Below are 24,430 nucleotides of genomic sequence, written 5' to 3'. Positions count from 1 at the left end.
CAGTGTCACGGTTCATATGATGGACACAAAGCTGTGAGATCCTGAAGGGTCATAAAAGTGTGCACAAACAGCAGCTTTTCTTTTCATGTGCAGCTTCAGGCTCCTCAGGAGGAGGCGCGTCAGGAGCAGATGTTTCCTTGTACTCTGACACTGAACCGCTGGAGGTGGACAAAAGCCTGCTGCACACCAGGTCTGCAGCTTTTCCATCCATCAAGGACACGTCTGTCACTGTTTTCTCTCTTAGCGACATGTCCCCGTCTTCATCATCATCTATGAGCACAAACTCCTTGAGATAAACCATCCCCACTCCGTGGAGACTGCGGCTCTCTGCTGACTCCTCCGTACTGCGTCCATCCACAAAAGTCAGAGTTGAAGTCTCTGTCAGGGTCTCATGTGGGTCTGTTGAGTTGTCTTCTGGCCCCGAGTAGCCCTGGCTGCTTGACTCCATTGTCCTTATGAAGCTCCTGTGGCCAATCTCGTCTTTCGTGCTGCGCTTTTCTTCGTGGCTGATGGAGTTGATGTCTGGAACGTTGGCACTAGCTCGGCTGGAGAGCTGGTCTCTCCTGGGATGAGAACTGTTTTCTGCAGCATGACCATTTCCAGAATGCATCTTGAAGGCCACCTTCTCATAGTCATGGTAGACCTGCACACTGCTGCTCCCTTTTGGGGAAGAAATGGGGATGCTGGCAGTGTTTCCTTTTCCTTGCTTCTTCATGTAAATCTGCCTTTCACACTGAGACCAAACAAAAAACTGGAGGTTAGCCTCTGACCTTAGAAACTGTAGTCTGTTCACTGAGGACGACTGTAAGACTCAGTTCAATATTATTTATGTAACACCAGCTCACAACAACAGACACCTGGGGCTGGTTTATTTTGTGAGCCCAAAACAATATAGAATAATCCAGTAAATAGGCCTTCCTTTTTCTTTAACAATATGAGAATATTTAGCAAACAATAAATACTAATATAATCATTTTAAGATTACTACTACATAGTAAACAAAATGGTCTAAATGATTAAATTATGACATCCCTGCTTTTGGAGGGAAGCTTACTGATTTTATGAGCCTGCATTGTATATAACGGGAAAATTGTTTTTTCTTTGCAGATTCTAGAAAAAGCAATACAGTTCAGTTTAGGAGGCCACATACCTTTGACCCAGAAAACTGGGGTTTGTGCCCTGAATTGTATCATTATTTTATATATTGTGTTCATTCTTTTCTAGTCTTTTAAGACTTATGAAATCTGTAAAAAAACAAAAAGTCTTTGTTCACCTGGACGGGTATTTTATCTTTTAGCTGTAATACAACTGTATGAATCTGATGAATTTCCACCAAAGAAATTAATTGATGCCAATGTCAAGAAAGTGTCAAGAACATGGCACTACAAAATTACTGGCCCTCTGACGTCTGAGGGTCTGTGAAGATCCATCACAGGAAACAGTGATGTGCAGAGCATCACCTGACTTGAACTGCTTCCCACAGAAATGATCCAAACTCCTCAAACAAACAAACAAACTGGCATCATGACCAACATGGACACTGATGGTGCAAAATAAGCATGTTTGCATGATGTATATTAAAATGCTTGATAGTATAATTAAACCCTCTGACAGGAAACAGTTGTTTTCTCTTGAAGGGAAGGAGTATGTAATCGTTTCCATTTGTTTGTCTGTCTGTCTGTTCGTTATCGGTCCAGTGACCACAGTTTTAAAGATATCATTTTTAATGTTGTCTATCTAGACTGGCTAAACATTTGACCTTGACCTTCACTGTTAGTGCCCACGGTCAAAGTTGACCTTGAATAAAATAGTCAAGAAACCATGGCTGGTGTCACATATCTAGTTATTACTAAGGTCTGAATAAAGGTGCTGCTACATGATTTGAGGTCAACAAAATTTACCCCTACTTTATTTAATTTTTGAATTATTAATGCACAATTACAAACTGACTACATCATGCAGTTACATTATAGTACAGTGTTTCGCTAACAGTGTAACTGGGGCAACAAATAGTGGACTTGTTTTATGCGCTGGCCTCTCTGAATAAATAAAAGAAGCCGCTACTTTTAAAGGAAGCAAAAATAACCTGAATTCCCGAAGGACCGGCTCTGTGAAGGTGGAGACAGATGAAGGCCTCAAAAGTGCTTTAACAAACCAAGGAAAGTGAGTGTTTGATCTCTTTTAAACACACCTTCCTCTTCCCCTGCTGCCACACAGAAACATTTCAGATGAAGTGATAAAGGCACTGCTCATCAGAGCATCCTGGAAATCTGCCATCCTACTTATGGGTGTGGAATGCTGACAGATTCGTGTCAGTGGGCAAATCTTCAAGCTTTAGTCCCGTTTTAAAGAAAGGACAAGCGCAAACAAATGCAAATGGGAATATGCAATAAATATGCACACTGGAAACTGTATTGAAATACTTTTCTAGAGGATTTATAGCTCTGTGTGCTAAATGCACTGCACTCTGCACAGGAGCTTTACAAACTGACCCTCTTACACTTGACTGACTCCTGCAAGACAGAATTGGGACTCTATAAATGAATAATATCTGCAGTGTACATGTTGGAGTGGGAATGCTCCAGTTTGTAGAGGTGACTGAGCAAGAACAAGAACAGATGAAAAATAGATAATGTTTTAAACACGTTCATTGGTTTATGGCTTTAGCTTCACATAGCTGGCGACTCCTTTTGTCTCAGCAGTGAGTACGAGCAGCCTGGGAGAAGCGTTATCTCTGGGAGGAGGAACTATGTGGCACAGCCAGGAGAAAATGGACAATAATTTAATATCACAGAGTTGACTTTTTAAAAATGTTGGGCAGTATAGAGTACACTTAATGTATGATGATGGCTATCTGAACGCTAACATTACTTAAAACTGTCCTTTACACATCAAACACACAACTGATGCAACAATGAACATCCACATTTCTGTAAAAATACACATCAATTTAATAAAAACATGCCTTTACCTTAAGCTTTTTAAGCCTGAACTCTTCCCTGGGTCGATGTAAGGAAAATCACATGGCATAGATGGGATGATCAAGCAGGCTTCCTCCTGCTCTGCTGTGCCGCTGGCAAAACTGATGTCTCCTGCTTGCAGAGTATTCCTTGTGGTCTACAAACAAGAAATCCTTCACACACGCCCTCCCCTCATCGTATCCACTACAACTGCTCACAGCTGTAGCTGCACAGAGGCAGACTCGACGCACTCACACCAGAACCTGTGTGTGCGTCTCTTATTTTAAACTTTGTGATTTTCTAATGGATTGACCTTTATATTGATTCTGCTTCACATGTTAACCACCCAGAGTTGACTTTTGAGTTTTCATTAAATTAGAAATAGCAAAAAGGCAAACACCACCCAAAACAAGGAAATGAAGAAAGGCTAATTTATTGCACATTATTTGCCATTTTGGAGAATATGCTAACGTGCTTATGCGCAGACAGTTAATAATAACAATATTAAAATAGACACCGCTTATACAGTGAATACAGGCTCTTTTCAGCTAGTTTTTAATTAAAATCAAAATGTCAATCTAAAGTTAAACATTTACAAAAGGATTAAAAAAAAAAATCATTTTCTTTAGTCCCATCTGTAACTTTGCTCTCAAATCTATTTCCTGACTGCAAACTGATTTTTTTTTACCCTGATTGCAAAACAGACAAACGAGCTAAAAATGTGCAACTCAATAACTTACTTCTTATATTATCTAATCTACCCCGATCCCTTAATAGCTCTAAAAACATTTTTTATATTTTAGTTTTATTTACCAAAATGATAATAGTGATAATAATTTGGATGAAGTCAAACTAGTCCTTTTGATCAGTGACTGCATAAATATTGTTTTCTCATTCATATGTGTTAACTATCCAACCACGATAAGATAAAACCAGCAGGGCGCTAACTTTTACTGGACCTGGCAGTGAAGTCAGATTATACCTGCAGTCCCTTCCTGAATTCTTGTTTACGCAGAACTACAATAGACACTTGTCCTGATTTTGTCCTTTTAAAACGCCACTTTTTTCAATCCCATGCACTGAATGTTTTCTAATAATACAGGCTCTAAGTCTCAGTGTTAAATATTGTGACAAATCTTTGAATTTAAAACTTTTCAGCTATTCAACAAATATTGTGAAGTAAAACAAACAAACAAACAAACAAACAAACAAACAAGCAAACATCACACCCCTTTCAAAAAAATCTTTAAAATTAAGACTGTGACCTTACAATAATGACTAAACTGAGGATTACTTTATTTTTTTCAGCAAAAGAGAAGGCTCAAAGGAGATGCCACCAGAAAATGTATTTCTTATGTTGAAGGAAAAACAGTCTTTAAGATTATGTTTGACAACAATTTGGTGTAAACTAAATAAAGCTCAAACAAGGAATGCAAGAATATTTACAGCAAACCCTGAGGAATGCACCAGAGTCATGTGTTAAAGCACCAGGTGCACTGATGCAGAGGACACTCAATGTTGAAACTGCGTCTGATCTTTCACAAGTGATTTCTTATTTTCCAGCAGGTTTTTAGGTCAGAGGCGGTTGTGCACGGGAACTGTGCACCTCAGCTCTAAATTAGAAAACCAGTGCTTTCTACTCTCTGTTCTTACTCTTATTGTCTGAGAGAGCAGCTGCTCTTTAGCTTTTTGAGACATTTTGACTTGTCACAAAGGGAAAAGCACATAAATAAATCAAACGATGCCTGAATACCATTTAGCTGCTTTAGCCTCAGGGTCCTGACATTGTGCATGCTGCCATGGTTTAATGGGACACTTTAGCTCAGTGGTTCCCAAATGTTTTTTGCTAGCCCCCCCTTTGTTTTACAAGAAAAATGTGCGCGCGCGCACACGCACGCACAAACACATCCTCCAACCACACACACGCATATTTTGCTCCATTGCGGTTTATTTCACACCTCAAACATTTAGTAAACAATTAAGCAAATACAAGTAATCTGCAATAAATTACAGGTAGTAAGAAAATAATCTACTAACTCTTTTACGCTACGTCCACACCTACACAGGTATTTTTGAAAACGCAGCTGTTTCGCCCACACGTAAAGCGTTTCGATCACCGAAAACTGAGATTTTTAAAACTCCTGCTTTTTGCGAGATCTCGCAAAAGTATTGCGAGATCTCGCAAAAGTATTGCGAGCGCTCGCAAAAGTATTGCGAGATCTCGCAAAAGTTTTAGCCGCATTCTTCGGAGGCCGCCAGCTCGAAGCCGACCGGGAGGTCGAGGCACGATGTGCCGGGAAAGCGGTGTTCCTCCCGGCTGTAGTAGGTCTCGACTTCCCGTTAGCTTCGAGCTAGTGGCCGCCAGCTCGAAGCCGACCGGGAGGTCGAGGCACGATGTGCCGGGAAAGCGGTGTTCCTCCCGGCTGTAGTAGGTCTCGACCTCCCGTTAGCTTCGAGCTAGTGGGTGTCAGATCTCCAAAAACCTCGGAGCTCTTTTGCAAATATGTGATGTCTTGTAAACCGAGCAGGTATCTGACGTTTACACAACTACATTCACGCCTCAAAATATCTTAAAAGTGTATTTTGTGACCCAGAAAGAGTAATATTACAACTAAGTAGCTGCCGCCATTGTTGGAGTTTTGCGAGTTTTGCGAGATCTCGCAATACTTTTGCGAGATCTCGCAATACTTTTGCGAGATCTCGCAAAAGTCCGTCTTAATTTTTTTTTTCCTCCCTAATTTTTTTTTTTTTCCTCTGTCTAATTTTTTTTTCTCCCCATGTAAACCGGCTCCGAATCACCGAAAACGAGATTTTTTAAAACTCCTTTTTTGCGTTTACGAGTGGACGAGGAATACAGAGTTCCTCATGCAACGTCAAAGGTATGTGCCTTTATTCACGTCACGCTGTGCGCCACGTTATTGTTTACATGAGATGAATTGCAGAATAGCAGATTAACAGTATTTTGTCTCTATCTTCAGGTTTTACACGCTTACATACGGAGCCCCCCAGGGGACATGGGAGAAAAAAAAATTGGGGAGGAAAAAAAAAAATTAGGGAGGAAAAAAAAAAAAATTAGGAAAAAAAATTAAGACGGACTTTTGCGAGATCTCGCAAAAGTATTGCGAGCGCTCGCAAAAGTATTGCGAGATCTCGCAAAAGTATTGCGAGCGCTCGCAAAAGTATTGCGAGATCTCGCAAAAGTATTGCGAGATCTCGCAAAAGTATTGCGAGATCTCGCAAAAGTATTGCGAGCGCTCGCAAAAGTATTGCGAGATCTCGCAAAAGTTTTAGCCGCATTCTTCGGAGGCCGCCAGCTCGAAGCCGACCGGGAGGTCGAGGCACGATGTGCCGGGAAAGCGGTGTTCCTCCCGGCTGTAGTAGGTCTCGACTTCCCGTTAGCTTCGAGCTAGTGGCCGCCAGCTCGAAGCCGACCGGGAGGTCGAGGCACGATGTGCCGGGAAAGCGGTGTTCCTCCCGGCTGTAGTAGGTCTCGACCTCCCGTTAGCTTCGAGCTAGTGGGTGTCAGATCTCCAAAAACCTCGGAGCTCTTTTGCAAATATGTGATGTCTTGTAAACCGAGCAGGTATCTGACGTTTACACAACTACATTCACGCCTCAAAATATCTTAAAAGTGTATTTTGTGACCCAGAAAGAGTAATATTACAACTAAGTAGCTGCCGCCATTGTTGGAGTTTTGCGAGATCTCGCAATACTTTTGCGAGCGCTCGCAATACTTTTGCGAGATCTCGCAAAACTTTTGCGAGCGCTCTAATTTGCGAGCGCTCGCAATTTTTTTTCCTCCCTAATTTTTTTTTTTTCCTCCCCAATTTTTTTTTCTCCCATGTCCCCTGGGGGGCTCCGTACTACACAGCGCAGTTACTGTCCCTCTATTTAGAAAGGCAGAGGCGTCACGGTGTGATTATTTTAGTTGTTTTTTTCCTGTGTAATAATATTCAACATTGTTATCAATACATTTTTCAAAAATGCCTCTCTGTGCAAAATGGGTTTAAAAACATAAACAACTGTGGGATACTGTTTGTCCGTGATTTGAAGAGCCCAGCGCTGCTCCCGATGAAGGGAAAACCAATTCTGCAGGGGAGACCTACCTCGGCATTTGTGCAGGTGAAACCAAAGGGCAGATATGCTTCACCATATTTTCTAGTCTTTGGCTTAGAATGAAGTTGGTTTGGAAACATATTCAGTGATGCTTCATCTCCTGCTTTGCGTTTGTGTGGGCGCCCCGTCAAAAACCTGTCCATTATGCTAGCAGTGTCCAAGCATCCCCCTTGCAATGACTCTGCGCCCCCCCTAGGGCGCGGGCCCCACACTTTGGGAAGGTCTGCTTTAACTGATTGGAGATACAATTAATGATATTATTACTCACAAGGAAATACCTGGAAACACCTTATCTGCTTACTGGTAAGCACTGAATGGTAATATAGTATATAAGTAATATTTAGTCAGAACAGAATGAAAACATCCACAAGCCTGCTCATTTATTCCTCATTTATTAGACACACAACTCTCCTCTGAACAGCCGACAATGAGCCGACAATGAGCCAACTAAACGAAAACAGCTGGTTATGAGCTAACTCGATACCAGCTAACGATAGGATCAAGTATCCTTGAAACCACGCATTCCCTCTGATAAACAGCTTGATTATATTCTCACATCATATGAGAGTTAATTCGCCAAGTGTCTGAATCTACTTCAAAGCAGCAAACAAGAGCAGCTGGCAGACTAACAGCAGCAAAAAACAGCAGTGCTTATGACAGAAAAGTTCAGAAAAGTTTGACATTATTCAACATATTCAAAAATACTGTGTAGAAAAACATATTTGTTTTACACAAACAGTAGTAGAAATACGCCAGCCAGCAGCAGCTGGGTAAATGTATTGGTTTTGATCTCTCTTAGGTGACTAAAACGTTTTGTTCTATAACAGCCACCGTAGCTGAGATTATGCACTTGAATTGGGAGGTGTAAGAAAACAGAATTCAGTTGACTGTAACCTGCCAATCTACTGACAGTCAAACTGTTAACAGTGAAAATCTGAACAACAAATAACAACATTCTTTGTTAATCATCAACACCTAGAAATCAGTCCCACCAGGTGAGCTTTGCCCCCTCTGTGTTGCTGCATCTGAAAGTAGAGGCTTTGGGACTGATGCTTATTTTCCGGTGCCTCCCAAAAACTGACCGTCACCTTTCCTGGAACCAGCAGAGGCTCCTTAAACTGGGCAGTGACGGTAATGGGAGCGGTGATCACTTTAACCCCTGTTGGCAAAACAGAGCAGCTAGCTGACACCCTAGAACAGGACAGAGCCATCCTTCATAGTGATAATTAATACTGTTATCGTCTGATAAATCGCATTACCTTTGTGCTTTTCAATTTCAGCCAAGCAGACAGAGAACATCCAGAGACTCGGTACTCTGTGAGGAGTGAATCTAAAGAGCCTGGCCGGCAGAGAGAGGAGCTTACATGGAAAACTCCATGTACACTTCAGGTCAGGAGTCCAGGGAACTTTGAGCTCCACCTGCTTCAGAGTGTCCGGTGCTGGCTCATCTTTCTCACCTGCCAGAACAAAGATCAAAGTCATGGTGATCAAGTGAGTTAAAGCTCTAAGTGTGCCGTCGCTTTAAAAACACAAATATTCTGAAGGGGAACCACCGTGACACTACTCACTCTCATTTTCATTCTTAGGTGAACATCTGATGGCTTTGTGAAGCTTGTTTTCGGAAAGCAGTGTCAGGATGCTCTCCCACACTACGCATCTGGAGCGGGAAGTAGCAGACAGACAGATGTCCACCTCCACCCCTAGATCAGTCGGCTGGTACCCCAGGACTTGCACCCGCAGGGTGAATGGACCCTTCTTCAGCTCATCGATTGGCTGAAAGGTTTTTAAACTCTGACGCACATGAACAAGACCTAAAAAAACATTTAAAACACTCAAAGTTGGATAATTTTCTTTTAAAACCTGCAGTACACATAAAATGATGAAGATTGAAATCACTTAAAAAAGTAAATACATAATTTCAAATGATGGACTAAAAACATTTAAATATTAAAGTTTTTTTTTACTGGGAAAAACACCTTTTTTGGTAAACAATGTAGTCAGTGCACTAAGTCAAGCTTTGTAAAAAATGGTTAGTTTTCATTCCTGTCCTTGTGTTTTCCAGTAAATTTGAATTTTCTTTTACTTGTGACTGACTGCTTTTGTGAGCAAAGTGAAATAAATGGATAAATAGATACTTTTTGTGGTTTTCCAAGGTGAGTATGTCTTCAGCAAATTAAAATGGCACTTGTGGGGTTCTTGCATTAGCTGGTTTGTCTTCTAGTGAAACTCATTTGAGCCTGCAATACTGGTGCCTTCGCTATTTGTTTGAAATCCATCTGTCCATACAATTTCTACCACCTGAAAAAAGAGTCAACTCTTCACGGGACAAAAGACCAGGAAGGCACCAAGTCCAGATTGTGTGCCACCTTCTGCACTTATCACCTGGCCCCATCTTGACACTGATCTTCAGCAGATCCCTGGAGCAATTCATCACTGTAGGGACACTCTCCAGCACCCCAAGAAGGCTGGGTACTCTGAACTGTAGTTCAACTGGGTAGTGAATCGGGGTTGAATACCCACCTCTGCCTGCTGCCTCTCACCGAGGGCAACTCTGGATTGGTACAAACTCCAGCCCCTGTCCAGCAGACTGCGGTGAGGTGAGACTGACTATATCTAGGAAAGATCTCCCAACCTCTCACCTAAGCTCAGCATCCTTCCCCACCAGAGAGGTAATGTTATATGCCCCAATAGCCAGCCTCAACAACCAGGGATCAGACATCGCATACGACCATTACAACTTCTCTTGTGGGTGATGATCCCACAGTATGGCCCACTTGGGATCACTACTTTTAAATGTAGCCACAGAGTTTTGATGTAGTATTTTGTACAACAACCAAATATTGAAATCAAAGCAATTTTGGCAATAAAATGTACCCATCAAGTTTCCACTGAGTTGAGATATCAGCAAAAGAATCAGTCTGTTTAAAGACGCTGTGTCATAGAATCATAATACTTTATCATTCCCTGAAGAAGCTCTATAAATGTGTGTCTTATGTTATCTATGTCTTACCTGCTGGGCTGAGCCTGAAGTTTTCATGAGTTAACAACATAAGGAGAGGTCTGCCGCAGAGAAACTCCAGGAAGCACAGCGGGATGTCTCTGTATTCACTGTCTGGATAATCCCAACCATAACCTGCAGCACTGCAGAACCTCCGCAACAGAGCATCCTCCACCCTTAGAGACACATATACCAACTCAAAGAGGACCTACTCCCAGCTATTTTACAGTTCAAATGCATGCGTAAAACGTTAGGCCGCACTCACCTGCAGCTGACCACTGTATAACCAGCTTCTTGTTTCTCTGTACCGTATAAGCAGCCTGCTCTCCGGGTCACTCTTCTGCTCAGGTATTTCATGTAAACATACGCATCACTCGGAAGTTTGTCGCTATGCAGTTCGGTTGTTTTCAGCAGCTTGTGAGCGCAGTAAACGTGAACGTAAACCAAATACACGGAACATACAGACAGCGAGGCCACAATGTAACTCTGCGCATTCCCCATTATCGATTATAATATCCATGTAGGCTCACAGATACCGCTTAGCAAGGTAAGCTCCAAGTGCATGCAACAGTACGGCAAGCGCCCCGGGACAAACAGTGCGGCAAGCGCCCCGGGACAAACAGTGCGGCAAGCGCCCCGGGACAAACAGTGCGCTTTCGGCTCATCAGCAATGAAACTCGCACTCGGTGACGTTTTTAAAAAAAATCTTTACTGTCGATGCACAATCACTTATTCCACAATTATTTTACATATTTTTCAGAGTATAAATTACAGCTGTTTCATAGTCGGCTCCTCTCACCAATTTACTAGTACAGTGTAAAAATATTTATTTTTGCTTACTGTCTGAAAAGTTCAAACTATTCAGCAATTCGCTATTTATTTATTTATTTTTCCAAAACGAAAGGGGGATGTCACTCTTATTGGCTGCAAAGAGAGCTTAACAAAAAACACAAAACAAAACCATCCAACAACTCATGTATAGAAATATACAAAGAGAACATTCATATCCAGGCTGAAGGGGACATTGTGTCTTCTTCAGTGGTTCCTGAGGTGACGGAGATGTCCTGACTCATCTGTCCCGTCCCCGCTTTTAAACTTCTTCACCCAAATAGAAGCAGCAGTACAATGCAGACTGAATTCACTGCGATCAGCGGCACTTCAGGGGAAAATAAAACATGACATGGTCTGAGCCAAGAGAAGTTAAAATGATCCAAGTCACTCTGTCTGAAGAATACTGAGTGTGTGATAAAGTGGAAACCCACCTCTCATGACTGTCCTGACGGAGCGGATAAGATTCATTAGCTGGACTTTGATGCCTGGTTCATCACCAAATCCCCCGACACTTTGATCCACTCCCCAGCCAACTGAAGATGGTTAAAACGAACGGATTTGTATTAAGTAGAGTGGGAATTAAAAGTACAAAATGTAAACATAGACGAACAACATAAAGTCTTCCTGTCAAATGGATAGAAGGTGGTGTAGCAACTTTAAACAAAGCGAAATCACAAACTTTTGCCATTTAAATTGTTCTATTTGACTAGCCCTTTAGCATTAGCCAGCTTAAATGCTGGGCCAATTCTATACATGACCTCTTGAGAGCCTAATATCTGAATTACAGACACTTACTTTTACTTAGAAATCTTTCTTCGTGTAGTACAGCGACAGCATTGATGCACAGAATAGCTGCTTGTATAAGAGAGTATAAGGTAAATGCCATCTTGTCTCGACAAGTAGCTAGCTAGCTATATGTTAGCTGTAGCTGGCACTATTTACATCCGGAGGCCGCTCTGCTTTGATTGGTCGTCGGGCTTAGGGAGTGGGCGGGGCGCGTCCAATCCAGAACCCTCCCGTAAGAACTGCTACGGAAGGACTCCATCTGTCTTCAAGCAACAACTTCTGACGTGCCCCACAACTACTGGTAGATATTTGCCTCTTGGGCATTTGTGAGAAATTTTTCTTTTATATTTTTGTAGCGTTTACTCACAGTTTGGTTAGGGTCAGGAGAAGACTATTTCTGTTAAATTTATTTTTAGAAGCTTGTCTGACATAACGCCATAAAGCCAAACTCCCTCAATATACAGGCAGCTGAGAACAAGGCCCCTTTCAGAAATCTGGCTTTTCAAGTACAAAAAGTGAATTGCAGTTAGCTTTTCACAATCTGCCTCTCACTCATATAAAACTTGACCAAAACAAGATGCAAATGTATAACCAAGAGCTAAACGTTTAATAATTGCTGTTTGACAGAGCCTTGGGAAATGTCTTGATATTGAGGATGCCATAGTGCCACCACCCCTGAAAAACAAACAAAAAACCGTGGCAGTTGGCAGGTAAGGGCTGCTGCAGTATCCCTACTTCCCACAGCCTTGTTTGACGAGCATTATGTGTAACATAGCCTCAAAATACCACTTTATGCAGGATGTTTCCTCCTGTAATATCTCATAATGTTATTATGATGTCATTATTGATGGTCATGCCACGGCTGGCATGGTGGATAACTTCGTAAGGCATGTAATGTGTTTTAAAAAAATACATATTTAATGGTGGAATTTATTTTCCCCCCCATGTATAACCTGAACATACAAACTTAGCTCTATATGCTGCACAGCTCCAATTTGTATTTGAGTGTTACTTACGGAAATGTACCACTTTCCACAAGCTGCCTTTGATGAAAATGTCATCAGCTGCCTTTATTGATCTCTACTTGAATTTGACGATTCAAATAGCAGGACCTTGGAGATAAAAATCAGTGTTGTACAAATTCTCTCAACTCCTCGATTTAAGAAACACAAGAGGCTGAATCATGAGAATAAAAATCTTTATTAGTGTTTTATGAAGTCTGCATAATATGCGCACGCCTGAGAAGCTTATGGTCAGAGAAAAAAAAAGGAAAAAACAAAAGAGAAAAAGAACTGCTCTATCAATACCGCCCTCTACTGGTAAAACAACTGCCACATCTACTGTACTGACTGCTTTGCAAAAAGATTACTGTTAAATACACACATACTGTACTACTGTTATGTATATATGTATATGCATGTCTGGTCCACATCAGTTTTTGTAATGCAATTTTTTTTTTCCCACATTCATATGTTGTAGGCCAAAGTCAAAACAATGTAACACCGGACCCTAACACTTGGTTCAGTTCCCCAAATCCAAACTTCACTAGGTGCACTTAAAGTACAATCACTACTGCCATATGGTAAACATATTTTGGGGGCGGGAACATGTTAAACTCGCAACAGCCACAAAATGAGTTGAAGCCATAAAGTCTTGTTGTACATACTGTATTTTATAGACAGAACAAGTACGATACAAACACTAACACAGAATGTCCCAGTGTGCAGGCACATTCGCTCCTCTCACAGGAGAAAATAAACACTCTCCTTCCGACGTTCCTGTAACATTTTGAAAGCCAATTATATCTGGTTCATCTTAACCTGCCTGCCGTAAGCACCAGAAGGCTACAAGAGGTCATGTGTGTTTTTTCCAAAAATGAAAGGGGGTGGGGAAAAAAATAAAATTGAATGAACTGAATGGCCGAGCTGAATGAACAAATGGCCATTACAAAGTTTTACATGCCACTGGAATCATTCAAACCATTACAGAAAAGTTGATTTCAGGCAAATCTGTTGCTGTTTTAGTGTACTTTAAATGCACCAGATTTTTTCAGAAGAGAAAAAAAAAGGGTAGATATAGGCTGCACATGTGTGGCAGTGATGTTTTTTTTTTCCTTAAACCAAGACAAAGAGCTGCTTAGAAAGTTTTGAGGGAGAGAAAAAAAAAATATAAGGAATGATCCATGCCCTCCATGTCACTTTGGAAACAACTGTGGTCTTTATAATATTATTTTAATAAAAAGTGGACGACAGAAATTTTAAGTATATTTATATATAAAAATACATGAGAATACAAAAGTAGCAAAACAATGGGGATATAGGCTAAAAACAGAATGAATTCATTCATTGAAACCTTCAAATTCTCCCAGTGAACCGCTCTCTACTTCACCTTGGAGAGTCCCAGGACTCCCAGTGTCTGTCAAAAAAACAAGAAGCTTTTTGATTAACAGCTGATATTCTCTGGTCCCTGCCCAGTGCACCCTGCAAAGCCTGGCCCACCACCTCTTCAGCTTCCATACCAGGCTGTTCAAGTGGGGGATGTAACTAGACTAAGCCAAGGACACATAAGAGTGCCATATAATGACAAAAATCATAAACTCTTGTCAGACTGAGTTAGCACTTCGTTTTTGAAATATTTATTCAACCAACACTCTTTTCTCCATTACGAGGAATGTCTTATAACGACACCCATCAAGACTTAAAATAAAACTAAAATAAAATAAAAAAAACAAAAACTGAGGTGTATGTGTGTGCGTGTGTGTGTGAGGAAGGGGTGTTCTGGCAAAGACAATCAAATCACTTTTTAACAAAAACAAAACAAAAACACCGTGGCGTTTCCTCGAGGGGAACGGCCACCAAGGCCATCATTTCTTCACTAAGTCACCTCCCCCTGGCAAGAGACGGGGCAGAGTTTCCCAGAGAAAAGTAAACTTATGTTAACAATGTTTGGGGTAGGCTTTAAAAAAAAAAAAAAAAATCATGTTACTTATACAAGCAATCTTCAAATACTGAGAAACTATTCACAGATATTTTTGGTATCTCCTCTACCTCCCAGACTAAAAACCAATATACATTTTATTTGTACCACAAATAGATCTAATATTAAGGTTTTGGGAAAACAGTTTTAACAAGGTGCATGACATAGAGGGGTAACAAAGTGCCAATTTTTGTTGTTGTTGTTTTACTCAAAAGTCTGTATCTGTGTGTGTATGTGAAGTTAAAAGAGGGATGTGGAACTGGGCCACAAATACTATGAAGTATGTCACAGAAAAATCAATCTGTGGGATTTCCTTTTTTTTAAATGAAAGGACTCACATGTTTAGAATTTAATGAGCTTTATAATGGGCTTTTTTGGGGGGAGGGGCTATTTTAGGACATACTGGAGCAGCGTGCGGATGGGGAACCCATCTGGGTCAGAACTTTGTCCAGCCACTGCAAGGGCCCGTTCAAATGCAGCTCGATCCAGCAAGGAGTGCTTGTGACAGTCTGCCGCCTGGAAAATAAAGATAATTTCATGAGCTGACGTAGCCTTTTCATGTTTCACGACATGTGACTTATGATGCTTTATGATGAGCTCTGTTAAGTGAAGCACCCATTTCTACAACTTCTTCTACAGGAAGAGGATGTTGTGGTTTGCAGCTCTCTACTTGAAATTCTTAAAAACTACTTGAAAATCTGATCACTGATCCTGGAATAACCTGAACCATTTGCATCCCATGTGATGGAAATAGTTCAGGTCATTATTAGCTGATGTCACTAATAATGGCTCAAACTGTATGCATCAAAACAAAACAAAAAACCCCAAAAAAAACATTTGCCACTAGGGCTGTGCGATATCACCAAAATCTCATATCCCAATATAAGACATCTATCGTCCCGATAACGATATAAATCACAAAATTTTAACATTTTCTGTAAATTCTTGCGTGACTTGTTTCCAGCTGCGCGTCATGTACCTGGAGTAGAGTGTTTTAACCGATGCATTTTTAAACATAAGTTGTAACGGCCGCCGTTTTCTTTGTGAGTATTTATTACATGGCGTGCTGCGGGGAAAAGCCTGTTCTAACGTTTGAATCTAAGGTTTATTTTTTAGCACCTGAAGGCTCTTTGTTGCTTTTCATCCGTAAATAATCTGCTCTTTCACGTGATTCAGTTTATTTTGAAAAGTCTCAACAGGATCTTGAGCTTTATTGTGAAAGGTTTATGTAGAAAATAAACAAGTGGACACGCGATGGTTTTACCGTTGCTAATGACAACGCATAAAAACAGGCGCTTGTCCGTCCGTAGTGTGGTTATATTAAATATAAGAGAAAGAGAACGTTAATAAATTAATATATCCACTACAGTGACCATCAAAACGATGAATTAGAAAGCACTTTGGGCAACTATGCTGTTTTCTAAAGTGCTCTGTGAATAAACTCAGATTGGACTCTTTAACTTGGGCTCATTGTCGGCTGTTCTATGAACGCTCTGTTTGGTCTTTGTTATTTGTCCCCTCAAGCTTGACTAATAAATTAATCAATTAGCCAAGTCATTAAGTTCACTAGGAACAAAACTGATAGCGAGGAAGAAAAACTTTACTTTTACTCCATGACTCTGCAGTAATAAGGCCCACAAAGGACCATAGGGTGCAACTAAAGTTCGGCGTACAAGGCTCCACTAAGATTAACTGTTAACGTTTCAAATCAAATTTCCACATATTAAGTATGACTACATCCCATGATTTCCACAGTTTCTGGACCAGTGTTCACCTGTACTCAGCTCCCCAGCCTTTGACAAAGCTCATGCGGATAGTGCACATCCTGGTGAGTTGGTAGACGGCCTCAAAGCCCTGGTTGACTGACTGAGCCAGCAGAGCTGCAAATTCCTGGTTGTTAAAGATTTTTAGGTTACAACCTGAAAGGACAAAGAGAAAAAACAGGGCCGTCGGTTTTTGCTGGTGGTAAAAGATGAATCACAATGAGACTTTGGTTGGAAGTGGTCTGTTATTGTTTTTGCTGTGGATAATTATTAATTACACAGACCTTTTGTGATGATTCTGCTGGCCTTCACCAGTTAGTGATTTGATTAATTTAGCAAGTTTTTAAATTCCTCTTTTCCCACAGAACTCCTTTAAAAACTTTTTATTCTGATATACTGTGAATTAGCATTCTGAGTGCATTGCAGAGAAGTGGACTTTCAGAGGTGATATGAAAGGTTGCTATGGAAGCGGAGACACTGGGAGTGTAATTTCCATTTTCACCTTAAAGCAGGATGCTACACAATTTTAAGAGAGAGAGAGAGAAACTTTTATCATCGTATTTTTTCTTAAACATCTCACCTGGAGGAATTTTACACACTGTTGCTGGATGCCAACCATACCGCTGGTTGCAGTTTGGACTCTGGACAAAGATGGCGCTATCACTCAGGCACTCAGCAAATACTTCCCCCCCAATATAGTAGAGTCGAACTCCTCTTCCTGTAAACACAGATAGAACCCAGTTATTCAGACATACTGAATCGTGTGAATGTAAAGAAAGTAATTTTGAAGGCTTAAAGTGCAACAGGTTTCCTACACACAGTTATACACTCCTAACACATACTGAGCTGTGCCATACCTATGTGCCTTCGGGTCATCTCTACAGTGGCATTCCTGTTAACATTAGACAGCAGGCCGAGGCAGAAGCGTTCAGAGTTTGATGGATCTGTGAATCCATCCACTGTCAGTGAGGGCTGAGAGGCGTGAAACGTCTCCCCGACGCGCTGGTTCAGCTCATAGTACGCTATAGAGCACCAGAAGGCCGGCTCCGAGTAAGTCACTGGTTGCAGGTCTGCAGGAGAGGCAAAACTACACATCAGTTACGAAAGACCAGCACTGAAAAGTTTTCTCTGTGTATGCACAGATGTGTCTGCTTTCCTACTGACAGGCAACCACAAGACCCATCCAAAACCACCACCTCACTAATTTATTACCATTATTGTGATTACCAGCAAAATCCCCGCCCTATGTGTAGGTTTTGCCAAGTCTGCGGCACTTGTTCGCTTCACTCATGTATGCAAACACAGACTTGTTAATTCATCATGCTGGTTTTTTTTTTTTAAATCTTCATTATCAGTTGTACATAGAGCGATGCCAAAAAACACCAAATAACTGAATAAAAATGTATCCTGTTCTTTATAAGCTAAACACTTGCTTTTGTGTTTTTTTTAAATAACAAATTTAATTTAATTTTTTTCACATGGTTCCCTTCCATTCTGTCAGATTTAACATATTCAGTTACACAATTTGTTTGAGTTAAAAACAACACTTACCCATGCTGTGATTGACAGGAGACAGAGTGCTGGGGGAGAGCTCTGCTGGAGAACCTAACCAGAAAACAAGAAGTCATGGGTGTGGATGCATTAAAATGCAAAAAGGTGGATTATATCTTATAATGAACCTGGTGGCTGTCTTGCAAAGAAAAGCCAAAAGGATACCATAAAACTCATCTGCTTGCTTTACAGTGAACAGAAGAGATGCTGTCTACTGTTGCCATAACACTCGATCTGTACATCTTCTAGATGAGAAGATAAAGTTTGAGCTACAGCTTCTTTCACTGCACTAAGGGTGAAATGGATTAGTTATAAAACAGTAAGTAGCTCGCTGCTGCAGTTGAGGTTATCATTAACAGCACACCAAGCTACTTTATTCTTACATCCATTTCCAGAACAAGACACCGAGCGCTGCTATAGAATCTTACAAAATAAAACATTTAACTTCTGTGACTTTAAACTTTAAATGCTTTTCTCATGTTTGCTCATGCTTCTGTGGAAAAAAAAAATCTAAAAAGATTCAATCTGGATTTTGTCCCTGCCACCCTCTTTAAGAAATTGAAGGATACGACACATTTAACCCTCCGAGGTAAAACAGAGGGGGAAGCACAAGAGTTAGAATCAAGGTGGAGGACTGAATCAAGACGCTTTCAATAAAGAACAAGCACTGACAGATTGATGCAAGGTGCTACAGTGTGTCTGACAATAACAGCAGCTTTAAAACTGTTCTTATTCATGCCTTCCTGTGTTGTATATACATACCCATGTCTGAATGACACCAAGCTCTCACTTTAGTGGCCTGATAAGGCCAACGCGTGGTACAGTCAAAAACTCACCTTTGAACCAGTAAGTGAATAAGACTGTAATCTCTTGACGCAACAATCTAAAACTATGTGTTACTATGAGCATACTTGATCTAGGATGAGCTTTGATGGACAGATTTCATTGGTACTAATCCATGATGACAAATAATCACCAGGTAGATCAGGTGACTACGTGACACATGGAAGTGCAGCAGCACAGGTAGAGTCTGACCTATCGCCCTTTACTGCATGTCTTCTTCTTCTCTCGCTCTCCCTACTTTCTTGTCCATCTTCACTGCTCTACCATCCAATAGAGGCAAAAATGCCCAAAAATGATCTTAAGAAAATATTATAATCATCAATCAAAACTCAGTACCTTCAGTTATCAACTTAAATCACTCAAACAAGTTATATATGGTAACTGAACTGGTGACTGGTCCTTATATAGAACCTTTCCACTCTACCTGAACATTCAAAGCACACTATACAACGTGCCTCATTCATTTACCCATACATAGAAGCAAGCTTTTTCAATCTAACATTCACACTCCAATGAACGCATCAGAGTTCAGTATCTTATCCAAGGATACTCTGACATGCAAACTGGAGCAGGCGGGGATCGAAGCACCAACCTTCCAACCTGCATTCAGGTATAACCTGCAGCTATTGCGACTCATCTGACTAGTGATGTGAGACAGACAGGAAAAGAAGGAGGACCACTAGTCTAGGGTACCTGTGTCCATACTTTGATTCATCTGCTGATCACTGGCCTCCCCATCCTCACTGATGTAGCCTGGTGGAGGTGTTTCTGTTGAAACACACACAAAAAAAGTGATCTTGAACAAATCTTGAAAGCATGTCTTCTCTCAAATCACATTTTCTTTCCCGACATGATGTAAATACAAGAAGCAAACTCACCTGGTATATAGTTGTTTGGAGGTTCGATTCCTGTTGGAAAATTTGTGTTCTCAGGTATGGAATGAGTGTAGTCATCTAGAGGTGGCAGCTCTGGCAGGATTTCTGAGTGTCTTGGCACGAGAACAGGAGGCAGCACTGAAGTGTTGGGGAAAAGTTACCAGAAGAGATTTACATATTTAGAAAAATGGCTTTAAAATGTTGCCGCTCACCATTTATTACAACTTCTCACATTCAAACGGCATGATTTGGCTCACCTGGGGTCTCCACCCTCTGGTAGTGGTAAGGGTTGATGCAGACTTCGTCCTTCTTGAGGTGAAAGGCATACTCACAGGCCTCAATGGCACGCAGCTCGTGGTGGCTGTGAAGGTCTGGCCATCGCCACAAACGGCAGTAGATAACATGGGGAAGGCCCTTCCTGTGGGAGACCTGGAGACGGCCGTCCAAGGATCTGATTGAACAGCAAACAGGAGACGGTGGTGAGAGGGGCAGAACACAGGGGAGGTAGAGGGGGAGGAGTGATACATAATATGGCCAGGTAGGAGAGGTAATGGAGATGGATTGACGAGAAACAAGGATGTTCTCAGCAACCGTCACCTCCAACACTATGATGACAACTCTCCCACATCAAAGTTGTATACACAATAGTTGAGATAGTCACCTGGTTTGGTCAGGGTAGTTGTAAAGGCCTGATGTATCCCACTGTTCTATCGTATTTGGTGTACTCAGTCCCCATATTTCAGAGCAATTGCTGCACACAGAGAAAACAACAAAAACAAAAACAAAAAACAAATGATAAACATGGGACATGACTCATTCAGAAATATCAGTATGGGTATGTAAACACTAAAAGGCCTCTTTTATTGGAGTCTCATGGCAAAAGAAAGACATCAAATTTCAGCTCTGAAAATGAAAGATGGGAACTTCAAATAAGAGAAGCCTTTTTCAACCGAATCAAGGGAGAGAAAAAAAAAGCAAAACCCAAACATGGAATTTGCTAGCACGCACAATGAGTGAGACAAAGGGCATTCTTCACATTGTGGCATTGTATCAAACACTGAAAATAACTCTTTCACTATGATTGTTTATGTCAGAACTTATCTGGAGACATTCAAACAAACACTGAAGGCACACAGTGGCACAAGAGAAGGGGTGGGGGTGGCAACCTTGGCAAAAAAGAAAAAGAAGAAAAAACCTTTCCATTCTCAAAACACTGACAAGAAAATGGACAGAGAAATGTGAAATTAAGACAAATGGAGAGTAGTTGCTTCTGAATAACAGGACAATTACAGATGCTACGCATTATAAGCTAAAAATACACAACAACATGCATTAGACTTCGTGATTGCAGTGGGATCTCTAAACTGACATTTAAAGTTGGAGTCGTCTGGCTCAAGACAAAGCTGGAAATCCATTTTAGTCCACTTACCCCAGAAACTTTTAGCTCATAATATCAAGTTGTGTTATTAGCAATTTCTACTGCAGGAAACTGCATGATTGCAACCTAATGTCAACGTGACACCTATCAAAGTCACTAAACGCTATAAAACAAACCAGTATAAGTACAGCTGCTTGAATGACATTACTTTTAGCTGACGTAGATACCATTTCATTCACACTGAGCCAGTCACTCTATCACTAAAACCTAAATGTCCTAGAACAACTCTCAGGAGATAAAAAAAAAAACAGTTATCTATAGACATCCAAACATTTGATGTGGTACTTGGTGGAACATCATTGAAAGATGTCTGTTAACACGGTGTTCCCACTGAATGCAAGTCTGGGTCATGAAGGCTGGCTGACAAAGATCCACATCAATTGAGCTTTCAGAGTTTCTCTCCCATGGGACTAATGCAAACTGTCTAACAGCAAATATAATAAAAGCTTTTAGTCACAGAAACATGAAAAAGCAGAATCACCAACAATCAGCAGTATTATTGTACCTGGGGATGGTAACACACTTTGTGTTACAGTTCTGTGTGGTGATGGCCTTCTCGAGCTCATCTAGCTGACCCGTCTTCTTCAGCTTCTTCACTAAGCTCTTCACAGCCTTCTCGCACCATTTCTCCTCTTGTCCGTTCTGCTCTGCGCCGCCCGCTCCTCCCGGGCTGCTAGTTGATTTCTTCCAGCCCAAAAGCCTTTTCACCACAGGAGGGGTGAATGGCAATATGGAGGACATCTTAAGCTGGACAAGCCAGGAGTCTCCACAGGACTTAATACAAGTTTTCTCTCACACACAGACAAGAGGGGACTGGGAGCTACAGTTTCGGGTCCTTGCTCTCAGGAGCCCCTCTACTGACCACTGAGTCACAGGATGAACTCCACCGCTAGCAGTGTAAACTCAGAAGAGACGGACACCTTGGGAGACAGGCATACACAAAGTACATCATTACAAAAAAAACTACAGAAAAACAACAGCATTTAAGCTTATAAAAATAACAGGCAGGCATATACAGTGAAACGCTAAAGTCTTGAGATACCCTTCATGTCTTTATACTTTTTCTAGGAAACTGGGAAATAAGTGTAGCGATTAACTAAAATGTGTGCAAACATAAACAGAAATGAAATACAGTTTATAAGGCAAAAACCTTTAGGCTCTTTAAGTATTTTTCGGGAATAATTCTCTAGGATTCCCGAAGGACATTTGATGGTATTCTTTGGATTTTGTCTGCCTTTTGTTCTGTTCTCTCTCAAGATGATCCTATGCTTGTTCAATAATGCTGAAGTCAAGGATCTGTGGAAGCCAGTCCATGACTGACTTTGCTCCAGTGTGTGTTTTTATAACCAGAAATGGTTTTACTGCACAGGCAGTGTGTTTGGGATCACTGTCATGTTGTAAAATTAAGCAGCAACCAGTCAGATTTGCTCTTGATGGTACTTTTTAATGCCTGTCATTTCACCGGTTTTGACAAGATACCAAACACTGCTAGTGGAAATGTAGCCCCAAGCCATGACAGAGCCTCCACCATGTTTTACAAATTGCTGTAGGTGCTCACCAATATGCCATCTGTATTTATTGATATAAACAAAAAGAAATTCGAATTTGAATTCACCACTCCATAAAACCTGTTGCCACTGATTTCCAGTCCAGTTCTTGTGTAATGTGGCACACCACAGCTATTTCTACTTAATACTAGTTTATGCTGGCAAGTCATCTTTTGCATTTCTCAAATATTTAACTAAAGGAATGGGAACAAGTTGTGTTATGAGGCTGCCTAAAGATACACTTTAGGCATCACTTAAGATACAAATATGTATGAATGAGTCATAGGTCAGTGAGAATGGTTTAACAAACAACGGGACAGGGTCTAGGCTAAAAATGAGTAAAAAGGGAGCCAATATCCAAAGAAAACCTTTGAAACACCCTCAGAAAGCTCGGAGAACTACTGTTCAAAACCACTTAAAAAACAAAAGAAAAATGTTAAGAAATGAGGGCGGGCTTAAGCCTTTTGCACACTATTGTACTAGACACCGTTACTTCAAAAAGAAATAAGCAGGACTGTTTTGTCAGCAGCACTGACTCTTGTGTGAAGTAAAGAAATGCCCACCTGATGTTAGCTAGTCAAACACTGCCTGGCACCTCAACTATTTAGCTTGCAAAACAATGAAGTTAGCAGACCGGGTGTGTCTCTTCCGTGCCCAGAAACTAGCACGACAAACTGTTAAAGGGCGCTGTGAATCATATCAAATCAAAGTGAGAGCATTTTGTGACAGCCAGTTAGTGCTAACACTGACTGGCTTTGGAAGGCCGGCTGCTAGCTGCCTGATAGGGGCCCTGCCTGGATCAAGTCACCACCAAATCAGTTTATCAGAGCTAGCTTGTGAATTTCTGTAATAAATCAAGCAAAGAGCGAAATGCAAATAAAAGCCACAGATAATGAAATTCAATAAACCATAGGTAGTTTACGGAGAATTCATAATCTAGCTAAGGCAGCTAACGTTAGCTTAAGCAAGCTAGCTGCCAGCTTGTTACCAAAAATCCTTTTGTTGTGATCCACGAAACAGCCTCCTATGCGCAACAGTCAAGTCGCGCTACTTTCTACCTACCATCAGGCAGTCAAATACAATTTATCCAATCTCACAAAACGTCACCATAAGGGTATACACAATGTAGTCTATCAGTTGAATAAAGCTACCCGTTCTCTGTGTCTTTTACTCAAACATAGTAAAATGAGCTAGCATCTTGGACGAACTCTTCCAAACTGAGCCCTGTCTCCCGCTGGCTACCGGAGCTACATCTCCCACACAAAACAACACGCTTCAAAGTCAAGAAAGCCGCTCTAAACGTTCCAATAATTACCTCAGTCTGAAAATTCCAGCTTCCAGTTTCCGAGGAAGAGATGTGCGCCTCTCTAAACGCCTTGGTGACATAAAAATACATGAACGCTGCTGTACTGCAGCTAATTTTGACAAGGCTCTTCTCAACTTGCCACCAATGCTACACAAGCTAGTTAGCTATGTTAGCTAGACCGGAACAACACAACAAACCTGTTGGCTACGGGCAAGCGATTAGGCCCACCTATCAAAAACGTGATTGGAGGATCGGACGAAGACGTAACTGAATACTGGCTCTTGTCCTTGACAATCTTCTTTGTTTATTTGACAGCATGTGTTTATATCTGTCATCGTTTACGGAGGATTGGAAGCAAAACCGGTTCATAGCAGCATTTTTTTTATTACTTGGGTTATCATTATTTACATTTTCCCAACACAATTAAATAGTAAATTGAA

The 24,430-nt window shown here is 41.1% G+C and overlaps 4 protein-coding genes across 4 annotated transcripts; all 4 read right to left on the bottom strand.

Annotated features, from left to right (window-relative positions):
- Positions 1–42: 42 nt before the first annotated feature.
- On the bottom strand, positions 43–4,888 carry si:ch211-12e13.12 (paralemmin-2). Its single transcript, XM_005940531.2, has 2 exons — positions 2,972–4,888; positions 43–733 (listed from the first exon to the last, which is right to left on the bottom strand). The coding sequence occupies exon 2, from the start codon at positions 713–715 to the stop codon at positions 50–52; it is 666 nt and encodes a 221-aa protein (XP_005940593.1). The 5' UTR covers positions 716–733; positions 2,972–4,888; the 3' UTR covers positions 43–49.
- Positions 4,889–7,452: 2,564 nt separating this feature from the next.
- Positions 7,453–10,673, bottom strand: si:ch211-12e13.1. The gene is made up of 5 exons (XM_005940530.3): positions 10,340–10,673; positions 10,087–10,250; positions 8,645–8,887; positions 8,336–8,533; positions 7,453–8,235 (listed from the first exon to the last, which is right to left on the bottom strand). Exons 1-5 carry the CDS (start codon positions 10,573–10,575, stop codon positions 8,045–8,047), a joined length of 1,032 nt encoding a protein of 343 aa, XP_005940592.1. The 5' UTR covers positions 10,576–10,673; the 3' UTR covers positions 7,453–8,044.
- An 88-nt stretch (positions 10,674–10,761) lies between these two features.
- On the bottom strand, positions 10,762–11,842 carry LOC102305230 (immediate early response 3-interacting protein 1). Its single transcript, XM_005940529.3, has 3 exons — positions 11,701–11,842; positions 11,337–11,438; positions 10,762–11,230 (listed from the first exon to the last, which is right to left on the bottom strand). The coding sequence occupies exons 1-3, from the start codon at positions 11,789–11,791 to the stop codon at positions 11,175–11,177; spliced, it is 249 nt and encodes an 82-aa protein (XP_005940591.1). The 5' UTR covers positions 11,792–11,842; the 3' UTR covers positions 10,762–11,174.
- On the bottom strand, positions 10,762–24,182 carry LOC102304527 (mothers against decapentaplegic homolog 2). The gene is made up of 13 exons (XM_005940526.3): positions 24,000–24,182; positions 21,643–22,057; positions 20,361–20,450; positions 19,957–20,150; positions 19,703–19,837; positions 19,518–19,592; positions 17,982–18,035; positions 17,288–17,500; positions 17,011–17,148; positions 16,442–16,586; positions 11,701–15,183; positions 11,337–11,438; positions 10,762–11,230 (listed from the first exon to the last, which is right to left on the bottom strand). Exons 2-11 carry the CDS (start codon positions 21,876–21,878, stop codon positions 15,060–15,062), a joined length of 1,404 nt encoding a protein of 467 aa, XP_005940588.1. The 5' UTR covers positions 21,879–22,057; positions 24,000–24,182; the 3' UTR covers positions 10,762–11,230; positions 11,337–11,438; positions 11,701–15,059.
- Between the last annotated feature and the right edge of the window lie 248 nt (positions 24,183–24,430).

This window comes from Haplochromis burtoni, unplaced genomic scaffold, assembly GCF_018398535.1.
Source record: "Haplochromis burtoni strain Fernald_Lab_line unplaced genomic scaffold, NCSU_Asbu1 Contig_293, whole genome shotgun sequence".
NCBI lineage: Eukaryota > Metazoa > Chordata > Actinopteri > Cichliformes > Cichlidae > Haplochromis > Haplochromis burtoni.
The sequence above is the reverse complement of the archived record's forward strand: the minus strand, read 5'-3'. Positions and strand labels throughout refer to the sequence as shown.

Bases quoted from the DNA above. Each gene is read 5' to 3' on its own strand.
- si:ch211-12e13.12 (XM_005940531.2), bottom strand. From the start codon at position 715: ATGAAGAAGCAAGGAAAAGGAAACACTGCCAGCATCCCCATTTCTTCC.
- si:ch211-12e13.1 (XM_005940530.3), bottom strand. From the start codon at position 10,575: ATGGGGAATGCGCAGAGTTACATTGTGGCCTCGCTGTCTGTATGTTCC. The intron at 10,251-10,339 runs GTGAGTGCGGCC...TGTGTCTCTAAG, and splicing joins TATACAGTGGTCAGCTGCAG to GGTGGAGGATGCTCTGTTGC. The intron at 8,888-10,086 runs GTAAGACATAGA...ATGTTTTTTTAG, and splicing joins CTTCAGGCTCAGCCCAGCAG to GTCTTGTTCATGTGCGTCAG.
- LOC102304527 (XM_005940526.3), bottom strand. From the start codon at position 21,878: ATGTCCTCCATATTGCCATTCACCCCTCCTGTGGTGAAAAGGCTTTTG. The intron at 19,838-19,956 runs GTGAGCCAAATC...CCAACACTTCAG, and splicing joins CCAGAGGGTGGAGACCCCAG to TGCTGCCTCCTGTTCTCGTG. The intron at 19,593-19,702 runs GTGAGTTTGCTT...GTGTTTCAACAG, and splicing joins TCCAAACAACTATATACCAG to AAACACCTCCACCAGGCTAC.
- LOC102305230 (XM_005940529.3), bottom strand. From the start codon at position 11,791: ATGGCATTTACCTTATACTCTCTTATACAAGCAGCTATTCTGTGCATC. The intron at 11,439-11,700 runs GTAAGTGTCTGT...AACCATCTTCAG, and splicing joins AGAAAGATTTCTAAGTAAAA to TTGGCTGGGGAGTGGATCAA. The intron at 11,231-11,336 runs GTGGGTTTCCAC...TTTCCCCTGAAG, and splicing joins CGTCAGGACAGTCATGAGAG to TGCCGCTGATCGCAGTGAAT.